The sequence below is a fragment of the Salmo trutta genome, chromosome 12 (genome assembly GCF_901001165.1).
Source record: "Salmo trutta chromosome 12, fSalTru1.1, whole genome shotgun sequence".
Classification (NCBI taxonomy): Eukaryota; Metazoa; Chordata; class Actinopteri; order Salmoniformes; family Salmonidae; genus Salmo; species Salmo trutta.
Genome location: NC_042968.1, coordinates 9136051 through 9160687, shown reverse-complemented (window position 1 = coordinate 9160687; position 24637 = coordinate 9136051). Strand labels below are relative to the sequence as shown.

The window sequence follows — 24637 nt, the reverse complement described above, 5'->3', positions numbered from 1 at the left end:
GACTCTCTGTAGTCACTAAAGATCCCATGGCACTTATTGTAAGAGTAGGGGTGTTAACCCTGGTGTCCTGGCTAAATTCCCAAGCTGTCCCTTATACCATCATGGACACCTAATCATCCCCAGTTTCCAATGGGTTCATTCATCCCCCTTCCTCTCCCCTGTAACTATTCCCCAGGTCGTTGCTGTAAATGAGAAACTGTTTTCAGTCATCTTACCTCATTAAATAAATTGTCGTCATACATGTGTTAGAATTGCCTACTAATACTTTGAGATGACCTTCACAGAGATACACCTGATGTTTTTTCATTGGATATCTGCACTTTCTACATGCCACTCAAAATACCCCAAAAGCTATAAGAAGAGTCAGAGAATACCGAAGCTACTGCTTCTTTAAAAAAAAAAAAAAAGAGGCGGGGATGTGTGCAGCGAAAGTGAGGCGGTACCATCATGAATATTAATCAAGTGATTTGTTCCTTAGAGACAGAGCGCAGCTGGATGTTGCTGATTTGATTGAACTAGAGGACACCTCGCATCATAACAACGCATATAAAATCAAAAATAGTATCTTAATAAGCACTACACGCTATTGAGTCGCCGGATGCATAACAACATTAGAGTTGTATAAGAGACAGCTCAGAACAGAGTAGCCTAAAAGAGCTGCTGTCATCGGTTTTTAACATTTGAAACGATTTACCTTTTATTGCTTTTTTGAAAATATATTTTTATCATAGAGTTTAAGTATAACAATTGCACTTATGGACACCATTCTGGACAATTTCGCCCCGGATAAACTTTTCCCCACTGCCAACCTGTTGGACCTTGAGGATTTGAATGAAGGGGATTTTCTCAACAATGTGGTATGTGCAGATGTTAATTCTTCTATTCTACATATTATCAACACTTATCTTTACGAACACGGTGATTGACAAACTGTAATGCAGCATAAATCTTGTGTCGCTTTTATTCTCCAAATGTTTGATATATTATTCGGCTGTATGCCTATGCAATCAATGCTTCAACGTCTACAGTGTCAGCAGTGTTCCTCTGTCTCGATTGTGATTTACGTGTTAATTACGCTGTAATAACCTGATTTATGGATGAATTAAGCTGTGAGTCTACACTGCAAATATCCAATGCACGTCAGAGAAAGGTGCTGGGTTCGTCACATGCGTGTCTGAAACGATTACGAAAGATAAACAGCCGGCATGTAAGCTACTGCTGTTTAATTTGCCCAGCTGTGCATTTCAGCAAATTCTCTTTTCGCAATCGTGCCGGATCTAAAGTGGGCGTGTTAGGTGGAGTTGATGCTGCTCACGCATCCGGCTTCAGTGCATTTGTAAAGACTGTTGTGACAGATGTGAAAACTAGCACACTTTTATGATGGCCCTCGATAAATGACTCTGATCCAATTGAAGAGAATATTCCTCATGTGTTAGTTAAGTTAAATATTCAGCACATTACACACAGGGATCAAGAGTAAATGTCACTGGAAAATGACAAACTGTACCAAGACTAAACAACCCCACCACAAAGAGATGCAGTACATAATTGTTACTAGGTGGTGGAAAATTGGACCGGCCAATGGGCTATTGGAGAAATGGTGAGCAATCTGGAAAGGATCCCATTAGGCTTTGTATGTTCCATGATGACTCATTCTTCTGAGGAGAGAGTGGTGGTGGTTCATATCTTTAACTACTCCCTTGATTGGTCAATGTTTCATCTAATCCGAACACCCATAGGACATACAGAGGTTTAACTGGAGATGCTTCACACACATGAATGAGAAATGTGATATAATGTGACATAATGGCATTCACACTGAATCTGCACATCAGCTCAACGAGTCATGCACTTGGGACACTTGAGGATGATTGTGTTCTCAATGGGGATTTGATAGACTTATACTAGACTCAGATGTCCCTCCACATTCTCCCAGCTGTGAGGTATGTATCAAGCCTGGCCCCTGGCCCTCAAAGGCTTGATTGTGGTTGGGAGCTTTCTAGGGGACGGAGACAGGGAGGAGAGGACCAGTCCGTCTTTAGTGTGAATAAGTTCAGATTCTAGCAACTGACTGCCGTCTCAGTGCTGTGTGAGAGTGAATGAGAGTGAATGAGAGCCCGTGTGTATGTGGAGGGTGCACCCCTCACCTGTCTGCCACTGCTTCCCCCTGCACAGCCCTCTGTTGAAGCCCCTCTGTAGGCAGAAGCGTTGAGGCTGGCCCTCTTCAGTGAAAGAACCCTTTTACGTCTTTCAAAATGACAACACAATGACACACTGACAGCCTTGGGGGAAGGGTGGGGAGAGGCAAGTAATAGGCAGTGTTTGTTTTACCAGCTATGATGGGGGTTTAAATATAGGTGGGTCATTTAAGGATTTCAACTGTTTAGGTTTCTGTGTGCTATTTTTTTTATTTATAGCTTGGAGTTAGAATTCCATGGCTGCCTTGGGGTTTTCCTATGCTGCCTTTGATGACCCTCTTGCCAAGCACTTAAACACCCTACATGTTAGGTAATTGCATGGGTGGGTAAATCAGATAAGCTGCAGGCTATTGTGTAGCCTTTTAAGATGAGAAAGTGTGGCCACATTACCTAGGATACCTATGGTGTGGAGATTTGCATATTGTTATGATACGACTTTCAGAAACGTGTCAGAGGGTGTTCGTTCCTTTTGCATGGATTACAGACTGCAATGAGTTCGCAGGTTATCTTCATATTTGGCTGGTCTGATCAATCCCACTTTACTTGAATGATAAGAGCAATGCCTGTCGGATAAAAGGTCAGGGGCGTACTGTAGTTGACTACTGAAGTTAAATATTCACTTGGATGGATGCACAGAATAGAACTGCACCTGCAAGTGTCGCATTGCAAGTGTGTGTCTGTGCGGAAGAGGGGTGATCCCAGCCGGCAGGTGACTGGCCGACACACCTGCGTCCCACACAAGCCAGCGGCTAGTTCTGCTCACAGATGATGGAGCGTGACTGGGCATGCCAAAAAACTCCAGCAAGTCGGGGCCTTGCAGTCGAGACACACTAATGTAGAGTGGGGGTGGAAAGGAGTTTTTGGCAGGGGGTGGGGGTAAAGGGACCAGCTAGCTGCATTCCTTCCCACTAAGGTTCCTACAGGGATTCATTGCCCTGAGCTTCCTACTGCTGTTTTTGGAGCCAGTCCAAAATGGATGGCTATGACAAAGTTATGTAATATTTTGAAAATTCATGCATGCATGCAAAAGAAGCCAGACAGAAACCAGTCTACCAAAATGGCATGCCATTGGCTCTTAGTTCTTCACAATCACTTCTACTTTCTGCTACATGTGTTCTCTGCTGAGGAGCATAAACCCCGGCTACAGACTTCCACTTTCAAGTGGTCAATAAAGTGATTCTACTCTATAGCTTGATTAGGTGTGAGGTGAGGTAGACTTGAAAATGGCTGTCTAGCACGGATCACAACCACCTTGACAGAGCTTGAACAAAATATAAAAGAATAACGGGAAAATATTGTACAATCCAGGTTTGCAAAGCTCATAGAGACTTACCCAGAAATACGGACAGTTGTAATCGCTGCCAAAGATGATATAACAAGTATTGACTCAAGGGGTTAAATACTTATCTAATCAAAATATATTAATATTTTATTTTCCATAATTTTGGGGGGGAATTTTTCTTCCACTTTGACATTGCAGTGACATTGCAGAGACATTGCAGAGACATTGCGTAGATCGTTGACCAAAAAATGACAATTAAATCCATTTAAATCCCACTTTGAAAAAGTCAAGGGGTGTGAATACTTTCTGAAGGCACTGTACTGTATATACTGATGTGTGTCTGTCATGGAAGGCTCAATAAAGAGAAACGTGACAAACTAAGATGCTAAGATGTCATGAGAAAGATTAAGCATTCGAGGTGCTATTATCAGTCCTTCAACTTTGTCTCTGAGGTGAATATCAAAGGCGTGGTGATACCTTTCAGTCAGGTGCGGAGCACACACCGTAGAAATAAGCTCTAACCTGTGGTAGTTGCAGGCTATGATCAATTTAGAAAGCATACACTGTCAAACCAGTCAGTAATTTATCTTTGGTGATGGTGCGTGTCTCTTATATTGTCCTCACTGAATTGTTAAAAATGCAAGTCATACTTGTTTAAAAAAAAAGGGATCAAATGTGGATTTTAGAAGATCTTAGAACTAGAAATGATGTGTTTTCTATCAATATACATTTGAAATAGATTGCATGATGGAGCCATAATGGAGCCTCCAGCTATATCATGGGCCTTTCCGAAATAGTATATTGATTTAGAGATCTGAGTAATAGAGCTTCCACAAATTTGAACTGGACCAAGTTCTGGTGAGCCTATTGTCTATTTTCAGGGCAGTTCTCCTGTACTTTATTTTATTTTTACATGAGTATTTCTTTCACCCATTTCCTTCTCATTACATCCTTGAAGGTATCACTTTGTTTATCATCTTGTAATAAGAGGACAATGCCCATTGTAGTTGAAGTACCCACCCATCCTCCAAGCTTACAAAAAGTCTGTTGCAGGTTATTTTCACAGGGGTTGAAATTTTAGGTCACCTTATGAACGTTAGCCTTGTGGTTTCCGACCAGCCTATATGGTACTAAATGAAACTGTGAGTTAGAGTATCGGGTATCAAGAGACAAGTAGGAATGTCTATTTAATCTTATTTTATTTTGTATAAAAGGCTAGTGGGCAGTTTTCTCAGTCTGTAAATCAGTCCTCTGTTGTAGTCTCTGGCAACCAGCTCTGTAAATGAAACGGCAGAACAGAAGAAACCAGACTTTAATCTGGAACACATTGTTAGGATGGAGCTCTCAGGGATAGATTTCAGGGAGAGGCTTGCAGGAGACATAGCAGGGACAGTTCTAGGCAAGTATTTTTGTCATAATCATCTACACATCTCTATTGGAGCAGTAGGACTGCCTGAACATGTCAGGCAAAACCTGTCTGAAAATCCACATTCCATATTAGTAACCAAATGAAGTCAATTAGCTATCTGGCTCATTATCTGTTTATGATTTATGATTGGAAGGATAAGACTAAACAGTGTTGTTATCACATTTGAATGACTGTCATACTGATATGAATTGGATTCAAATATAACAGTTGGATTCCTGTTCCCTAGCCCATTTCGACCGCAGTTCATTCATACCTCGCCTCAGTGGTTTTCTGAGACCGAGTCAACATTGTAGACTGGTGTTAACCTTTGCTGGAACAAGGCTGTAGATTCTTTCAAAGCGTCCAATGGTAATTTTGATTATTTAAGGAGATAGTACTTGAAGTTCACACTTTAGTCAATTAAATGCGCTAAGGTAATTTATTAGTCACAGGAAGTGCAACAGGCAGTGAGAAATTGTCATTGTATTGAGAAGTGATTAAAGTGACTTTAGTTTTGTAGTCCACTTGGTTGGCCACAGATGCCATAGCAAATGAGAACTCCAGACTCCCAGGTCTCTGGAGCTTCAGTGAGAAGGTGACCCCCCCCAAACAATAATATTTTCTGGGCTTCCTCTAATCTAGCACAGACTCTAAATGGATCCAAACAGTCCCTTAAAGGTCAGGAAACCAGTCAGAGTGACACACAGAAGCCTGTCTCCAGTGGTTGTGGTTTTCAAACCCCTCTGCTTGCTAAAGAAAGCATCTGCACTGGAATTAAGAAACCAGGCCTTTCCACTCAGGAAAAGTGGGGGATGGGAGCTCATGGGTCTACTCTATACTTTAGGGTGCTCACCCGCTCCTCATGCAGAGGGAAATTCAGGCCATGGGACTGCTGACTGCTGCCTCAACCTCAACAGTAGATGAATAAATGAAATGTTGGACTCAGTGAGGAGCATCAGTCAGTGAGTGTCAAGTCTGGTTGATTTGAGAGCTTTGGAAATACCAGTGATTACATGCATAATACAGTATGTCAAGCAGTAGGTAAATTGTGTGGATTACGCATATGTCATTTTGTTGGAAATCATTGTAATTCTGATGTAAACGGAAGCGCTACTTCCAAATGTCTTCCTCAAACAGCAGGTGGAAGATGAGAATCAGGGGATGTGGAGTGCCCACTTTAGCATTATGCATATCAATTGTAAACCGTAAAGCATCAGATGCATATCAGGCTCATCTTGTAGCATCTGGTCTAATTTGGGTGCCAGCGGCAATGTGACAAGAGAAGACATGTGACCTGGCCCTTAAAGTTGCAGATGTGAACATTTGGATGCAGTAGTCTCAAGTCCTAATGTTTGCACGCACTTAAGAGGTTTTCAATGGAGGTCAGATTAGGTCAAGCTGTCAAAACTTTATGGATCACAGCTGATTTGAATGCACATGCTTTTCGCTTGGAATTTCCTCCTCTCTTGTACTAATGTAGCGTGTCCTCTAGATAATATTAATGTATGTCAAACTTAACATAGTCCAGATCGTAACAGTCAAATTGTGCTCATCTTTTCTGCTGATTTTCAGTTTTTAACTTTTTTTCCCCAAGTAATAATTGTTGTTAAAAGAACAAACTGTACTAACTGCTGCTTCTATTCTTTATCTTCTCACAGCGAGGGCAAATCTCCACAGAGCAGCCACATTTGAACTGCACAACAGTCATTCCTGCAGATCTGAGAGTCTAGCAGCTTTCTTGGCTTGGGTCCCAGGCCCAAACTTTTATTGGCCGATTTATTTTTCCTTTTACAAACACACATTTTCTCCTGCTGCTGAGCTGCTCCACGAGAACCTTGCACTCCAGTTTCCTTCTGCAAGTGCCTGGCTAATTTGCATGCTCCACTCTGATTGGTCACAGAGCTGACAGTTATTGTATCACCAGAAGGAATGCGAGAAGCACATTGGTATTACTATGAGCTGCATGAATTCAGTGCAGCGTTTACTATGTCTACTGCTAAGACATTTATTTATGCTTTCTTTTCACCAAATGTGATACTGTGTGCCAGGGGAGAGTGCAGTACTTGATATGATTATGCCTCGCTAGAAATACTAGCACCACTTCAATGGCAAGAGGGTAGGCTTATAAGGCTTATTTAGTGTGTGGTAGAATGTCTAGAATGTTGCAGATAGATATTGCAACATTCTACCCCTTTTGAACAAGCCAAACAAAACACTTTCCTTGTTTCCAATCACAGTTAGTACAATACTTTCAAGAATTCTGTACATTTATCCCTGTGCCTGTGGTTTCTAAAAATACACTCTTTGGTTTCCAAATCCATAACTGCAGTGGGCGCTAACATATTTGGCATCTGTTACCATAGTTTGCTTTAAAGGGCAAAGCATTTAGACGGGCTGCTAGGTATCTGCACAGACAATGCTCCGGAGCCTAATTGCTCAAGCAGGGATGTAGAGTAGGGAGTCGAGTTGCTCTGGAGCATTTTAACCTCTTCGGTTCCCCATAGCCTAGTGGTCTATCTTTCTCTCTCTCAACCGCAGAGAGTTTTAATGAGAGGGCTTCCAGAAAGAGTACCACACAGCAGCCCTTCCCCCTCTATGGGGCTTCCTATCTGTCCAGACCTGTACCAGCTGCCCCAGCTGGAGAGATGGGCCGGCGAGGGCTGAGGGAACATCTGGGGCAGCAGAAAGGGTCTTTTCCCCACCCCAGACAGGGAAGATGTGTTTCCCTCAAGGTGCGTAAGTGTGTATCTCTTCCCATCCCATTCTGAGAGACCTCTGTAATTATTGTCTGCCATCATCACCACTAAAATGATAGACGAGCGAAGAACTTGAGTGCCAAAACTATAATGAATTCTCATTACCTGTTTGCTGTTCAAAAAGCAAGCTTTCTCTGTCTCATTCTAAGCTGAGGATCAAAAAATTCCCTCAATCATTTCGCTTACAAGTACCGTCCTGGTATGACTTGGTGCACTTCAAAGCCTGCTGGCTGGTGCTCTAGCCACAACATACTTAGCAATCTAGAGACATTTTCAGATGAGGGGCAACTCCCAAAGAAACTGTGATCTTTTAGGCTTTCCTGCTTACATTTCTAGTGGGTTCATATGCAAACAATCGTCATAGTTAAAACATTAAAACATTTACTCCATCCCAAATATGACCCAAATTCAGTAATTGGGTCTCTTTAAAAGACAATTTAAGTGCCATGAGGGAGAAAAGACCCCTCTGTCTGCCTCTGAAATTCCACATCTTGGTCTATGGGGTGCAGAGGAGAAGGCCATATGTGAAACCTTTGAGAGCTTGCATCAGCAACGGTTACATCATCACCACCATCACAGACTGAACCAGAGTACCCAGAACCTCTAGCACGGGGACATGTGATGAAGTTGTGTTGTGTTGACTTTATTCAATAGTTTTCCATTTGTTTGTTTTTAAAACGGCTTGTTCGTTTTCAAAGGAGCTAACTACCCATGCCAAATTTCAAATTTGGTCAATTCTGGCAGTGTTCCAACCCGACTGAGGCTACAGCCTGCTGCCTTCAAAACCAACCATTTATCTGTGTAATATACACATTGTGACTGTGTTTGTCTTTTTCAACCCCCATAATGTCCACCTTATTCTTGGCTTGACAGTGAAACATAGAAACACGAAGGTCAGTCTGGATTATCTTGGGCACATCCGCCACACACGGTGCACAACAGGAACCTCCTGCTGTAGATGAAAGGGTCTGGGTGGGACTGTTTATCCTGCTGCACACTCAGCCATAGTGGTTAGTGTGCCTGCTGACGCCAATGGTGCTGCATCAGTAAATAAGCCGGATCATCTAGTATTGCCAGTGTGCCTTTCTTTAAGCATACACTGCTCTCGAACCGACATCAGCTCTATTTAATGGTGTTTGATATCCGGTTAAGTTGTGTGTACATAGTTAATGTAGGAGCAAACCCAGGTTGTGAGTGAGTGAGCCTTTTATACACTCCCTTGCACTTTATCCAAATCCTTATCATGAGAACATGACAAGTAGAGTGAATGTGTAGTACTGATTGGAATTGATTCACCTCCACTAGCATGATCATCTCGTATGTTAGGATTAAATTCAATGAGCAAATGTAGATCTTTTGTCTGTATGATGATACAGCCTTCCGTGGGAACACACAGTTGGCCAGGGCTTGATCTATGTTGGTTTTCCTGCCACCGAATTCACAATGTTTAGGCGCGTGAGAGGCCCAGCACATGGTGAAACAGGGATGTCTTTGGTGCTGTGGGCAGCGTACACTGCGTTCTGTTTGACAGCTGTTCAGCTCTCATGCCTGGGTTACAGGTTCACACCTCAGACACTCCCCTCTACAGCAAACAAACTGCCCCACAGGTCGCTGTACTGTGAATAGTTGCACGTGTCTCATACAACTCCCATACAACTTCCATCACCATGGTAAGGGATGGAGTGATGGTGCCTCTGGAATTCTATTCTCTGTGATTAATGTCAACCTACCTTCAAAGCCATACCCAGAAGCAAGCGATTATGTGCAATTGATGTCATTAAAGATGTAGATATGTTCAAATGAAACACACAAATCTCCACAAGTGTTCTTATTTGCAGGGTGATTCAACATGTCTCAACATGTCTGTGATAATGATGTCCTTCATTGCAAATCGTGAAGCCCTTCAGGCTCTGGATTGACTAATACAGTCGTTGTATTGACTCCACAGTGCTGCTACCATCTTAGTTTTTTAAAATTATTTCTGAGCTGTAAGTAATATTATTTTTTTTAAATCAGATAATGGGCCTGAAATAATCTACGTTCTTCACATCACGTTTACTTTTGTACAAGTTCATTTTATTACAGCTCTAGCTATTATAAACTCCATTGATTGTATTTCCCCTCTGCATATCATCATGGGTGATATAAAGTCTTGAGAGCATAGCTGTTACACATCTGGGAAAACGAGTGGGGCATGTTGGCCTGTTTTTAATTATAGTTAGTCATGTTGGTCATTGTGAATGACATGCAATTAGTGGTATGTGTCGTTGGGATTCATTAGGCATAGCTGGTTTGAGAGGAGGTGGAGTGTAGACAAAGTAAATGTGAACTGGTCTGTAATGTGGAATTCAGGGGTTATCCGGAACCCTACAGCCAGAGTACCAGACTGTGTCCCTAGGGATTTTAATAGAGCTGTTCTGATTCTGCACACCAGCAATGACTCACTGTCTGCTAGCTAAACTAAAGTAGTGGAAAAACTGAAGCCTGCACTGGTGCCCTAATGCATAGAACCCAAGGACTCCATGTGTGAAATGGTATGACTCATACTTCCAAGAGCAGGTCTACATTTGTATATTTTGCTATGGGATTCGATTACATGATTTTCTGATTAAAGTCGGTCTGATGTGAGGAATGTTTGTTGGTGATGTTGTTTTTGCAGCACTTCTCGGAGCAGATGGAGGACTTCTCCAACGAGCTGTTCAGCAGCTTCTTTGATGACCACCTCCTGGCCGACAGGGACCCACTGCTGGACATGGAGATGGACCCACCCAACCCTGACATCCAGCAAGAACACAGCTACTCCCTGAGCGGAGACTCGGCCCCCCAGAGCCCCTCCATGTCCATCAAAATAGATGAGGAAGCAGGTATGAAAGCGTTCTTTTTGGTTCTTCTTCTTTGATCTTGTTCATCATAGGTTATCTTCTTCCCAGACCCCCCCCCCCCCCCCCCCCCCACACACACCTTATTATGCTGAAGCTAATTGGCAATTCATTGATGCTTTGACCAAAGTAGACAAGAAACGATACATCTACAGCACAATGCTTTGACTAAATATTACTTCAGGACAAAAACAAGAGCTCCACCAACAGGGCTGCTAGGGGTACAGGGTCTTTAGTTTGATAGTAGTGTAAGTCCTACGTCACTAGAATAGCTATATCAGATCTGTATCCGCGCTCTCCGCTCCTGCCCTATCTCCCGACGCTCCCGTGCCGCGCAGAGAACCCATCCAAGGAGACGAGCTCGCATAGTACACTCCCAGCCAAGCCCTGCCCACCCTGGAGGAATCAAGGAAGCAAGTCAGGGGATTCCAGGCAGTCAGCCAATACACACACACACACACACACACACACACACACACACACACACACACCATGTGGCTTCTGCAGCCCTTGCAATGACTCCAAGCTGCAAATGTTTCTCCTTTATTTCCCTTTTGTGCTTGGGGCCAGGGAAAAAAAGAGCCATAAATAAAAAAGGGGATCTACTGGTGGGGCAGGGGGGGGGGCAACTACCTCTCAGAAAGGGTTGCGTCACACAGAGTTTTACTTAGGGCTTAGGGTAGACTGAATGCATAACATTGGACTAAACAGTGTGTTAAAAGCCACAGTCTCACACATGAATGTTAAATCACTGGCCCCCAATTATACAGGACTCCCCAGTAAGATTGATGGAACAATGGATGGAATCTAATGAAATGGATTCATATGGGACCATGGCCACACACATTTGTTCCACTGAATGTCAATATGAAAGTGTGCATGTAGATGCACTACCATAGCAGTCAAGTTCCCAAACTGTGGACAGAGTAGAGGCACCCACAGAGCACTGCTGCCAATGCAGATTTGATTCCCCCATCCCCTTTGCCACAAACGCTGTAAAAAGCCCATTGTTAAAGAGGTTGGCTGTTAAAAGGGTGTGTCTAGATGCTTTACAGTTCCCCACCTAAGTGTAATGTTTGGAGATCAAACTGCCATCCACTCTCATAGTCTGGCTAATGAGCTCCCAAGCCCTGCCCCAATCCACTCAGATGCTGAGTGAGGGGAGTCCGACTAACTGTACTGACCTGCCTATAAACTTCAAAGGCAACCCTGATGCTTCCTCGGGGCCACGACACATGGCTTCATGGGTATGGGCAGGCTGTAGCCATGACATCCTCTGAGATGTGAGCTACTGAATGTAATGTCATGTCTAGATACTGTACATAAAATGACCTGGATGTTCTGTTGGTTTGCATTCATTATTCGTGATGACATGCCAGTTACAGTTAGTGGTGTCCTTGGTCACGTTCATTTAGGGCATCCTGTTGCTTCACTGATGGAATCTTCCCATAGAAAAGGGAAGGCCTCGTCGTAACATTGCAAGCCATGACTTGTTAATATACAATCCCAGGGAAAGTTGTTACTACTGTAAAATAAGTATTTTTGTTGTTGTCATTTAATAAGAAATATTTCCCTCATCTTACAGTCCATTATTTCTTGTGTTTGGCGAAGTAAAAATGTAATCTATTCCTTGTGGACAATTTAGGATGTTGCCAAGGTTGCCAATACAGTAGACTTTGCTGAGTGGATTGAAGATTTTGACGCCACTTTGGGTTTCCCCCGTGGGGTAAAGTCTGTGGACATAAAACCTTAGTGGGGGAGGGATTTACACCCTCCCAGTAATCAGTCTCCCACTGCTCCCTTTCCCCTCCTCGCCATGGGATTCTCGCCCACACCACAACCTGTCTTCTGTTAAGGAGCACAACTTGAAAGCCTGCCTACTAACTTTTTTATAAGCCTCTGTAATGTTTTATCGATCCAATCGGGGTGCCAGCAAACAAATGAGGGAAAAACCAGGCTGCTAACGAGGACCCCTGGTTGTGAGTGCTTTTACTCCTGACTTTGAAACTACAGGACGGCCCCTCTTCAGGAGAGGCTTTGTACTCGCTGGCCTCTCGCTGTTTACCATCTTCACAGAGGTTATTAACGGAGGAGGAAACTCATTTCGGAGGCAGAGAGTCCCCAAGTTGAAGCTATTGATGTTCACAATCAGCTGCTACGCGTTAGCCCTGGATCATGAAGAGGATCCATTTTGTCGATGTGCGTCACACCTGCTGCTTTAATGTACACTGATCTGTCACCCAATCTTGCTCACCTCTAGTAGTATCCCAAGATGTCCCTTTGAAATACACCGGGGGGCCTCTTGGTTTGCTTCTTGGCCCCTGATGGTCTTCATGTAGAGTACTGTATGTTACAGAATGGCTAGTTATGTAATGATTTCCCTTGAGACATACAACAAATTAGTTTACCAAGTCTTCTGTTTCTTCTCCCCAGAGTTTGAAGGAATGTGGTCTTTCAGCCAGGACCTGACGGCCATCCTGGTAAAGCAGGAGCCTGATCAACAGACAGAGCTTTCCTCTACAGTCCCCTCCATGGGGAACTCCTGCTTCCAGCCTCTCAACCTCGCCCCACCACCTCACAGGAGCTCATCGGGGGATATAGTAAGAAACCGCAGCCATAGAAACTATCACCTAGAACCTATACTAATCCGTTACTAGGGAAAGAGTTTTTCCTGCTTGTCAAAAACTACGGAAGACTAAGCCTCTTTATAAGCCATAGGGATCTCTCCTGGCTTTCTCCTCTTCAACTAAAACTTGAGCTGTTTGAAAGGCAGCTACAAATGTGGATTTTGGAGTCTAGTGTCTTGCAGGAACGGCAGCGTAAAATCTGATTTTTGACACGGAATGTAGTTCAAAATGTGATCGTTAAAAGGAAAAGAAACTGATGTTGTAAGTGGAGGAAATAAACCATTCACACAGTGCACCCCTACAGGACCAGCACTGTGACTCATGCATCCTTGTCCATGGGAGTAATTCATGGCTTGTGGGGCTGAGGTGGGGCTTAGCAGTCAGATGTGAACCCCAGCACAGCTATTACCAGTTATCACTGGTTACCAGGCCTGTAGCCCTGCACACATTACTACAGTACAGTTTCTTTTCACAATGGTCATTTTAGTTTGAACGTCTTCAAATTCATAGGATATTTAAAGTTCTGTGAATATTTTTTAGGATTAGGGCACGGTAATCCAATTTGTTCCAGCTGTAAGAATGAACTATGAAAGTCTCACCCTTGTAGCCCAATGGCCTCCAAATGGTGAGTGTCCTGGCTACATGGTCCCTAGTTGGATCTCTTCCAAGAACCATTGGTGGAGATGGATTCCCTTTCTTCGGGTTACATAAATAGTTTGGAACCGTCTTCAGCTGTGTTTACTGTCACTTGGAATGTCTCTTGTCCTATACAAATACCAGGCTGTTAATAATACTATTGGTCTTATCCCAGGGCTCCAAAGAGTTGAACCTCAACCCCACACCTGCTATCAAAGATGAACCCAGAGAGGTCAACCAGTTCCTCAACATCCCTTCAGGTGAGAATAAATTACAATAAGCAAGATTACATTAAGGCATTCAAACATCCTTAAGGGCTTATGTATCCAGTTGTTCGAAGAAAGGTTCGATTTGAAGTGACCGCTCATAAAATGATTTATACGCCTCAGTTTCTTTTGAGACCTTAACACGCTCAAAGACCCACCTCGCATCCTAAAGGTCATGCGCAGGTGTCACAGGCGTTTACCTCCAGTCGGTTCCACCACAGTGCCTTCTACGAGTGTGTTATTTATCTCGGGGGTGTAGAAAAACCTGCCATAAAGAGTGCGTCACGGTGACTCACTACAGTGTATTCCTGATGACACGCCACCTGTGACCACTCTTCCAGACAGTGGTCTGCATGTTCTTTCTCCTGCGTGTTCCCACTCTCTCTTGTTCATCTGAATTAGTCCAGCTTAGTTAAAGTGATTGTAAATGGCTAGGCTATAGTGGATAGGAATAACAATTATTGCAAGCAAGTGTGACACATAATGAAAACTGTTCCTTTTTGTGTATATTGTGTTATTTTCCTAATAGGTATTCCACTATGAAACACTATTAGTGATGCCTCATTTCAGATATGAAGTGTTTCCAATTATAGCCTGCTTGCTTTTCCTTTTCCAGTTTTTGCCTACACATACGAGACGACACTGCCTCTGTTCATTCATGTAGTATTTTTCGGATCTAATTGCTAATGAAGGTAGACAGAAAAAGCCCACCGAGACGCAAATCCGCAAGTATATTATTAGAACAGTGGTGCTGGTGATTAAGTGCACTTTGTTTTGGGTGTTGATCTAACCAGCTAAGTAAGATTCTGTTCCCATCTCCTTTTCTATCCCTTCCTTAAGAATGGCAATATTTTTTGTTCTCTACACCAATGCCTTTTTTTGATGTGCTATCTGGCATTGTCATTTTCAATATTTCTGTCTGGAGCACCAGATTGCCCAATCCTTTTAAAGAGTGTATCAGAGAGACAGGGAAGGACTGCCCTCAGCTACAGCGGGATTCAACTGGAGTCGAAACCAGAACTGACCAGATACACCTGTAGAGATGCAGCTGGACCTGTTCAGCCACCAGCCTGCAGATTAAAGTAGCCCGGTTAAAGAGACACTTTTACTAGTTCGGGGGTCGCCGAGACGGCCTTTACGGTGCAGAGGAATACCTCCATATAAGACTGAATCCCATCTGGTGGACCATAAATCTTATGTTCAATAACCACAAGCCAGCAGCAGCACATGTCCAGTCTAGCCCTGCCTCCCTCCGCGGAGCGCAGTCTGAACAACAACGTCTGCGTTGTGTCTGCCTCTGCCTTTGACAAAGTCCATTTTCTCCTATTCTTCACCTCCGTTTCCATTAACAACAGAATAAAACCTGGGTCCTGTGTACTCTGGACTCACACCAAACTAAACCCATGGGTCATACCAGCATGGGTCTGGCCTGGTGTTTGGGAACTATGCTGGGGTAAATTCTGCCTGGCACAGATATCTTAAGAAAGCACAGTCCTCACTCCATCCCTGTCTGAGCTCAGTTCAGATACTTACACAGAGGCTACTACTGACAAGTGGGTGGGAGGATGGGATCAAGCAATACGAATAAGAGCAGCACTGGCTGCCTTACTTACTGGAATTAAGCTGTCTCTTTGTTTGAACTGGCTCTGTCCTGGAAGTCATTTGCCATTTTAATTATGGATCTCTTGGCAAAACTGACCGTTTTATGAGGTCTGGATTTGCACCGCTCCTTTCCACTGTTTAAGTTAAATTAACTGTTTTCAGCTCGATCCCACACGACAGATGAAGTCAGACTTTTGTCCCCTAATCATACAGTGACTGTATGTCATCATGAGGTGTTGATGGACAAAGGCCTTGAGCATATGGGTCATACTTGAAGTGATGCATTTCATAACCATTGGTACCCTATTTTTTCTGCCCCCCCCCCCCCCCCCCCCCCCCCCACAGATGATCAGCTGCAGCTCCCCCCCACCCCTCCCAGCAGCCATGGCAGTGACAGTGATGGATCCCAGAGCCCCCGCTCCATACCCCCTTCCAGCCCAGCCCGCCTACAGGCCCGCTCCTCCGCTGCCATATCCTCCTCACCCCTCCTTACCGCCCCACACGTAAGTGCTGAGGCCGCCCTCCCCCGACCCTCCAGCAGGGTACTGTTTGGCTTTTGGTAATGGTGCCAATCAGAGCGAAAGTGGAAGATAAATGTCCAATGTGCGTTTGTTTGTACATCAAGTTGTTTGTAAGTAACAAGAACTATGTTTAAGTTAATCCTGAGTCTGTGGGTGTGTGTGAGTGAGAGTGAACGTCAGTGAGTACATTTGAGTCAGTGTATGTGCGTGCATATGCAGTGTTACAGTATCTAAGCCCAAGGCTGATCTGTGGTATGCCTTTCCTGATGACTTTGGGCTGTGCTTTGGATGGTTCCCTATCAGTGAAGGTTCCCCAGCATAGCTCCAAGCCCTTCCTGTCAGTAGAGTCAGAGCCACCCACGATGAGCTGGGCTGCAGACAAACCCATCTGCTGGACATATTAGGAGATCATATCCACATCCTCACACTGACCCTGACCAACCCTGACCACCACCCTAGTCTCTTCATTAGGAGCTGCTCTGGTGTACAGATATAATACACACAGTACCACAGATTCCCCAATTCATAACCAATTCATAAAATGTGTCCTTATTTCTCCACAGAAGCTACAGGGCACTTCAGGGCCACTGATGCTGACAGAGGAGGAGAAACGCACCCTGATCGCAGAAGGTTACCCCGTACCCAACAAGCTGCCCCTCACCAAGACCGAGGAGAAGGCACTGAAGAGGGTGCGCAGGAAAATCAAAAATAAGGTACTCACCCTTACATCCTGGAAAGTGAAATGTTGATTCAGTCAAAAAGAACTGTATGATTTGCTTCCGGAAAATGTGTAAACCTATTTGTAACCGCAAAACTTATTTTTTTTACCTGTAACCTCAAAGTAGTGTTTCCACGGGCAATATTCATATTTTAATATCCTCCATTTTATCATATGAGCTGTTATTGATTTGGGGATCCCTCTCTCGCCCTTCTCTGTCTAGATATCTGCCCAGGAGAGTCGCAGGAAGAAGAAGGAGTACGTGGAGTGCCTGGAGAAAAAGTAAAGACACTCTCCCCTTTCCTGTCTGCCAACTTTTTTTCCTCCTCTCTCATCGTCATTCCTGTTCTCCACTTCTTTCATTTCTCCACTCCTTCATTGTTTGATTGTTCCTTACCTAATGCCAATGGCGTTTGTCCATTAAAGCATGCGGTCACACAGGGCCATCTGAGTCACACGCGATCACTTAATCCACTCCAGCAAAGGCCTCTGTAAAGCACTGTTCCTTACCAGGAAAATCACTGACTTTCCATCCATGGTCATTGTTTTTTTTTTTAGTTAATATGTAAGACCTAAGTACATAGGATTACCACTATACAGAGGTTACTATAGGATTACCACTATGCCTCCTAGGACTACAGACTGTGTTGTGTTAGCATCCAATATTCAAGCTCTCTATTCCAATAGCCCATGTTGTCTGTGATCATCGAGAATGTGTATTTCAAATAGTCAGACAGCCGGTCAAACAGCCTAATTCTCCAGCACAGCAAGCATTTGTCTCACTCTTCTATTTTGTTCTATGTGCAGATTGAATGTATGGATGTGACTTTTGTGTCTCACAGGGTGGAGAACTACACGTCTGAGAACAGTGACCTGTGGAAGAAGGTGGAGACACTGGAGAGTGCTAACAGGTGAGCCATGACTTTGAGTGACAGTCTTTATGTGTGTGAGTGTGTGCATGTGTGAGCACGCTCTGAGTGATGCTAGACACGTCCCTGAACCAGCAGTTTCAATCAAGGCTTGAATAACCTTTTCTATTCATGATACCTGCGTGTGATTTGACTGCTACTCAGCAGTGACTATGACAGCCTTCATTAGGTCGGGGGACACTTTCACAGCGTTGACCATTGTGCAAATGCAAGTTATTGGGCTCAATAAAATCCATCACAGACTGCACAGACTCTAAAGGCATCACAGACTGTGCCAGCCTCTAATTTACAATAGGCATTTAAAGTTGCTTGGATCAAAGTAACAGCGTGACAATATACCTCTCCCTAATTACAGCACAGAGGGAAACATCTCAAAAAGTGCACACTCGAATCTGCCTCATAATAATTTGAGGCCCGAGAAGGAAACCACAGGCCTCCTACAAAGACAGATTCCTCTGACTCAGCTCCTAGCAGGCAGTCGAAGTGGAACACACGGGAGCCAGCTAGCAACAACGTGTGGGGCGCGTGACCCAACAGCATATGCCTTGCCCTTGGCTGGTAAAGAGGGGACAAAATGGGCTAATCTGTCAATGCGAGATGGTAGACCAACAAGCAATCTTTTGTCCTGATGTACTCAAGTTCATTTTTTTTGTTGTTGTCTCGCATCTCGCACACAGTTAGCTGGATACTAAGTGCTTGCTGTACTTTAAATTATAACGCCCGGAAAGGTTTGGTTCATGAGGAGGGGTCCAAGGTAGCTCTTGAGAAGTTGAAGGAGTCACAGAGTCACTCATGCAGATGTTTCCCAGTCAAGGTCTACTAGAGTTTTTTTTATTTTTTATTTACACAGTCTATTTTAGTCCCTTGGGAGCAATAAGGTTTATAGATAACAACTGTACAAGCACTGACCAACCATGATTCAATTCAAACGTGATGACGCAATGGACATTCCTCATATGGGACGTTAATGTTCCGTTTCCAGAGTTTCCATGAGAATTATCCTGTTAGGATTTGACCAATTTTTTTTTTTATAATCACCTTCATATCCAAACGGACCATTGCATGAAGCTCTTCTTTTATCAGAATATACTGTATTTTCAATCTCTAGTATTAGCAGCATGCTATTTGGGATACCCCAGATACACAATTGTTATTGTGTATCTGGGGTATCCCAAAGGACCAATATCAAGTTAGTATAGCTGTTTGCATGTGTTTAAACTTTATTCGAGTGTTATAGACACATATTGGGGTTATGGCAAATAGTTTCATGGTGTTTGGTTTAGGTGAAAGCTAACACTGGAAATGTCTTTTCTACCATTAGTGGAAAACATGCTCCCTCTCGTGGTGAAAATAGGAAAGCTCACCTGGTTTAATTTCTTATTGCAGCCTGACCCAACAGTTATGCCTGTCTACAATGCAGTAATTAATGTCTAAAGAGGGATATATATATATATATATATAGAGAGAGAGAGAGAGAGAGAACTGTATGAATGAGGTAGAGTCCAAGTGGGCGTTGGTTGTGGTTTTCAATAGCTTTCTATTTGGGCAAAGCTTGTATTTTGTGGGGAGAGGGAGGGACTGTGGGAGCATGGTTCACACACTAGAATTACAGACGTCTTATATAATTTCCAGCTCTGTTTCCTCAATGTGTTATCCTCACATGATCTTTTTTCCCTCAGAGGTGAACTTCAGTGTCCTGGATGCTCAGAAGAGCCAGACAATTGTGATTCAATGTTAGTTGACTGCGTTCTCGCTCTATAGTCACAAATATAGCCAGATGGAGAGGGATTATTTTTGGGGACTTAACAATACATTTCTGGGAAATGTCACTGTCAGTCATCTGTGCGTGTTTGCGTGTGTACTATATGCGAGGCTTGCCTTGTGTTATCTAACAGCTGGAGCTCAACTGGATGATTGTAATGACTGACAGTCATTAAAGAGTCTGCTCTTCTGGAGAACGTTTTAAGTTCACATGAGGATCAGTATTGTAGATTCCGTAAGTGAATACAGCTGTATTATTAGTCAATCTGAAACATGCATTCTTCCTCCTTTCTCCAGAACTCTACTCCAGCAGCTCCAGAAAATCCAGGCCCTGGTCACAGGAAAAGTGCCCCAATCCTGCAAGATGGCCTCCACGCAAACAGGAACATGCCTTATGGTACTTTGCATACTATTTATTCTCATACACACATGCACCACCATTATCACTCTCTTAAAGAATGCAAAATCCCATACACATTTTGTGCGCTCTTCACTGACCTAAGATACTGTGCGTTTAATGTTCCGTGGACCTGATAGTCATGCCTGTCAAAAATGTAAAATGACTGCTTTGTTTGTGAAAAGACTCACTGCAATGGACAGGGACACTGGCTTATGGCTTGCCCTACCCTTCTATAACACACTGAGGCGACCCCATGAACTCAAACTGGCAAAAGCCTTCTCAGCTGGAGATCAGAACCTCACTAGCACACTGTGCTCATGTCGCTCATGTTGACCGTGTGCTTTTGTTGACGGTTTCTGGTTCCCTCCCGCCAGGTGGTGGCGCTGTGCTTTTTCCTGGTGCTGGGCTCCATTGTGCCTTGTCTGCCTGAGCTCTCCTCCCTGTCCCATACTGTGAAGTCCTCCTCGCCCCTCCCCTCGGCTGACGTCTACACAGCCAGCCAGGGTATGTCCCCTACCCCTCACCTGTCACCTAGAACAAGGTTTCAGGACGCTCCGTCCTGGGGCCACCCGTGGGTCCATGTTTCGTTTTTTGCCCTAGCACTACACAGCTGATTATAATCATCAAAGCTTGATGATTAGTTGGTTATTTGAAACAGCTGTGTAGTGCTAGGGGGAAGAAAAACAAACCCTCTCCCATGGGGTGCCCCAGGACCAAACCCTGACCTAGATTTGTCTACCATCTACAGCAGGAGAAACACAAAGTATTTAGTTGGTTGTCCCATACATATCCCATATTTTCAGGGCATATGTTGCTTGCCCACCAGCATTTCCGGACATAATGTCAAAAAGGAACATTGTGTAGTGGAATAACACGTCAATGTGGCATTACATCTTATCTTGTAGTATTTTAAAAGCAACAGACTCAGGCGAGTATGTTAGCTGAAATCACAATATCCTTCTGTTATGATATTCAGCTTGATGACCACAAAATGGAAATCATACATGGACCTACTGGCTACTCAGAATTGGTTGGTGAGGGCTGGGTTGCCTTAGAAACCTGAAGTCAGCATGGCACAGTTGACTTGTTCTCCCTGGAGAGCTCACATGACCGTCACACACCTGCTGAATAAAGATGGTCGCCCTGCTCACACCATTCCATTCTTCAAAAGAAACCTACTTTTTTTACTGTTAGTTTACATTTTCTTACAGTAAAGGAATGGTTCTACGTTCCTTTGTAGTGTTTGGAGGATTCAAGGCAGTGTTTAACATCCTCTATTTGTCTCTGTTTGTGTCTGTTTAGTCCGCTCCCGCAGCCTACTCTTCTACGACGAGAGCTCCTCGTTGGAGGACGGTCACGGGGGCTTCCTGAAGATGGAGGGGGACGGCTCGGAGGGGGCGCCCCTCGACTACAACGAGGACCGGTCGGCACGTGACAGCCACGGAGGCGAACACGAGAACACCAAGTACCTCAGCAAGGCTCGCTCCGACCCGGTGGACTACAACAGGACCGGCGCCCAGTTCCTCCAAGAAGAGCCGCAGTACCACAAAATGTAAGCTGAGGCCAAGACAAGTAGGGCTGTAGACTCTGTCTCCATCTGTGTTAACGAGAGGATTCAGAACCAGGGACTATTTTATCAGTGCTCCTTGTAATTACTTAAACATCAACAAGAACAATTTATTTGAATGAGATTGTTAGGTTACCAGAGTTTGCCCAGTGGTGTATGTTGTGATACTGACGGACTCTTCCTCCCCTCCACAGAGAGCCAAACCCCGAAGGAGGAGCGGAGTACTTTTAACCTTTAGGGGCGGAGCTGCCAAAAACACACAGCTCTCCAGACTCCTTACCCATGTGGATGTGTAGTGACACTACGGCGCCCCCTAGTGTGCCATCCCCAACCCACCTCTCCCTGCACTCCCTGACCTCCTGCAGTTGCGCCCTGGCCTTCCTGTTCCATCTCATTCCCTGAAGTCCCAACCGATAGAGAGGACGAAGAGGGTATGTGAAGAAGATAGAAAGGATGGGCATCTCCAATCAAAGCTCCACAGCAACTTTTCATCTTTGACTGCTGTGCTTGACTGGAGGCAGAAGCAGGGAGTGAGAGGGGCTTTTTGAAACCTCTGTGTGTAATGTGTGTCCGCCTGCACTTTCAAGTGGGTGAGTGTGGTTGCAGTGCTTCTGTGCAGATGAAGTGCTCCTCAGATTCCACCACACTGTTGCTTTTTCAAGGACTGCTAAAAATATTTAGAACACAGGAGGTACTTCAGGTGAAGGGTGTATCGGATCTATAGCAAATTGGATGGGAGGGTGAGGGGGATTTGGATGGGGGGGGCTGTATTTTTAATTCCAGTTGTCCTGTTATAGAAATTCCCTCTCCTAATTCACAATTGGTAATGCAATTATTTTAATACATACATTTCAAAGATTGTCCTCCATTACCTTTCGCTTAAAATGCGCTCTAGTGCCTAGAATTATACATCTTTCAATGGCATTTATTTGACATTTGACCACATTTTGTCCCGTAACGTTTAAGCTTGTATATGCATTGCACTTTTTTGTCTTCAGGTCGACCTTGCAAGCAAATGGGCATAAGTGCCTTCAAACTCTTTCAGTGTTTGTATTCTCACACCATCCACATGGGGTTGTCCATTTTATTATTTTACTCTTTATGCAATCTAAATCATATGTAATATATACGTATTATTGGCATCAAAAAAAGAGCATATTTATTTTATGCAAAAAAATATTGTGAACTTTTCTTTTTATGAATATCAATAATGATGTCATGTTTACATGATCTTGTTGTCTTAACTGTTACACAGTTTGTCTGTTTTTGTATTTATTTCTGTATCAAGAAAGTTTTGTATATATTGAAAAAACGTGAACAGGGACAATCAGTGTAAATATATACCAAGGGTGTACAATACTCCCTCACTGGAGCAAAGCCTTCTCTAGACCAAGAGACTCTGAAAAACTGCTCATCTTTACAAAAATCTTAGTCAAGGGAATACATTTCCTCCACATTTAAAAAAAATTATATCATAATTATGCTAAAAGTATATTCAGGCCTAATGTCATTGTGAATGTGAAAACATAGTATATTTGAAATTAAATATCAAACCTCAGAATCCTATTGGGGGGAAAAAAATCGCATCACAATTTACAGTAGTGCCCAAAAGACAGTTCACTCTAAAGAACACTCTTCTGTTGATAATGCTTCTAAAAGACATTAGTCACTCCAACAGCAAAATAATACAAAAAGCTTTTCATGCAGAGCTATTGTTGTGAAAAAAAACATGTTACATTGAATAGAAGATATGCTGGTGTTCCCTCCTCTTCCCGCTGTGTTGTTTGAGGGCGAGAAAGGGAGGGAGAGATTGTGTAAGGAGTGCGTGGGGCGCCCCGCTGACGCTCAGTGAGATTGCGTAATGCTAGGTAGGAGGGTATGAGTAGACAGCCCAGGCTCTGTGGAGGAGGCATGGAGGATCTGGGTCAGCCAGTGGCCTTGGAGTCTTAGCTTAAAGTCCAGTCTGTTGTTTTTCATAGATTCCATTGCTTATCCACAACTGTGGCTTGTCTGTGAATAATCAGGGAGGCCAGACTCACAATCCTGCCATATGAGTAATATGTATTTTTGCTCTAACATGTCATTAGATTTGCATTATTCATTTTCTGTCAAATGGTTTGTAAAATCACTACCTACCCTGTTAATCAGGTTCAGATTCATACAATTTCAAAATTGGTTTTGATTCCCAGCTGTCACCTGTCACATATCTTAGTGCACATTACCTGACCAATGTAGCGTTGGTTAACTGAGTACACTGATAATGTGTGTATATTGGAAATGTAGATTGCTTCCTGTCAAGATACTGTTTGTCTATGTTTGTCTTATCATTTTATTAATAGATGTGTAACTAAGGTTCAACCAGATGCTCCGGAAGCTGACCAGCCCTCACCCACTTGCCTTCTATCAAACACACCTTTTACTGATCAGATGGTTGCTTAGTTGTCCCAACCCACCCCAGCCCCCTCTACCCTACCTGCCCCGCCATCTTTAGGTTGTCTTAAAGCTGTACCTGGTATAAATTACTGCTACTCTATATTCTATAATCTGTCCAATGTGCTGATCTTGAACAGGCTCTCTGATGACTGTGTCAACACTAAACCCCTTGTGATCATGCATAACACAGTACATCAAGTCAGACTGAGTTATCTGGTTGAACCAGGGTCAATCTTTTGTAATTCGTCCCCCAAATGTGTGGTAAAAAAAAACCTGCTTCAAAACCTGTGTGAGGGATTTTACAAGGCTGTTATAATTCAAAGTGAAATGATGCAAATCTTACCAAACATTCCATGTGTTTGTTGGCGTTCATAATGTGTGCCCTTTTGTACATAAGACAAAGTGAATACTTTTGCTGTAAATAGGGGGTGTATTTTTGTATTTGAAATGTATTTTGGTATTCACCTGGCGCCTTTGGGAAGGAACTGGCCAGTTGCTGACCTTTCACACTGTGGCTGTACAAGTAAAATGCATGTATTTCTGGGTAAGCCACAGGAGCCTCTCTGTATTGCCTTTCTGTATCAGTCTCTTTAAAAGTAGAGTTAGTAAGTAGAGTTAGTATCAAGCAAAATATAAAAAATTGCATCAGCATAA

General features: G+C 43.6%; 1 protein-coding gene across 1 annotated transcript; it reads left to right on the top strand.

Moving 5' to 3' along the window:
* The first annotated feature begins 460 nt into the window (after nucleotides 1-460).
* Nucleotides 461-24637, top strand: LOC115202878 (cyclic AMP-responsive element-binding protein 3-like protein 1). The gene is made up of 12 exons (XM_029767019.1): nucleotides 461-857; nucleotides 10304-10508; nucleotides 12957-13123; nucleotides 13962-14046; nucleotides 16000-16157; nucleotides 16739-16888; nucleotides 17117-17175; nucleotides 17736-17804; nucleotides 19881-19980; nucleotides 20358-20487; nucleotides 21286-21535; nucleotides 21745-24637. Exons 1-12 carry the CDS (start codon nucleotides 756-758, stop codon nucleotides 21779-21781), a joined length of 1512 nt encoding a protein of 503 aa, XP_029622879.1. The 5' UTR covers nucleotides 461-755; the 3' UTR covers nucleotides 21782-24637.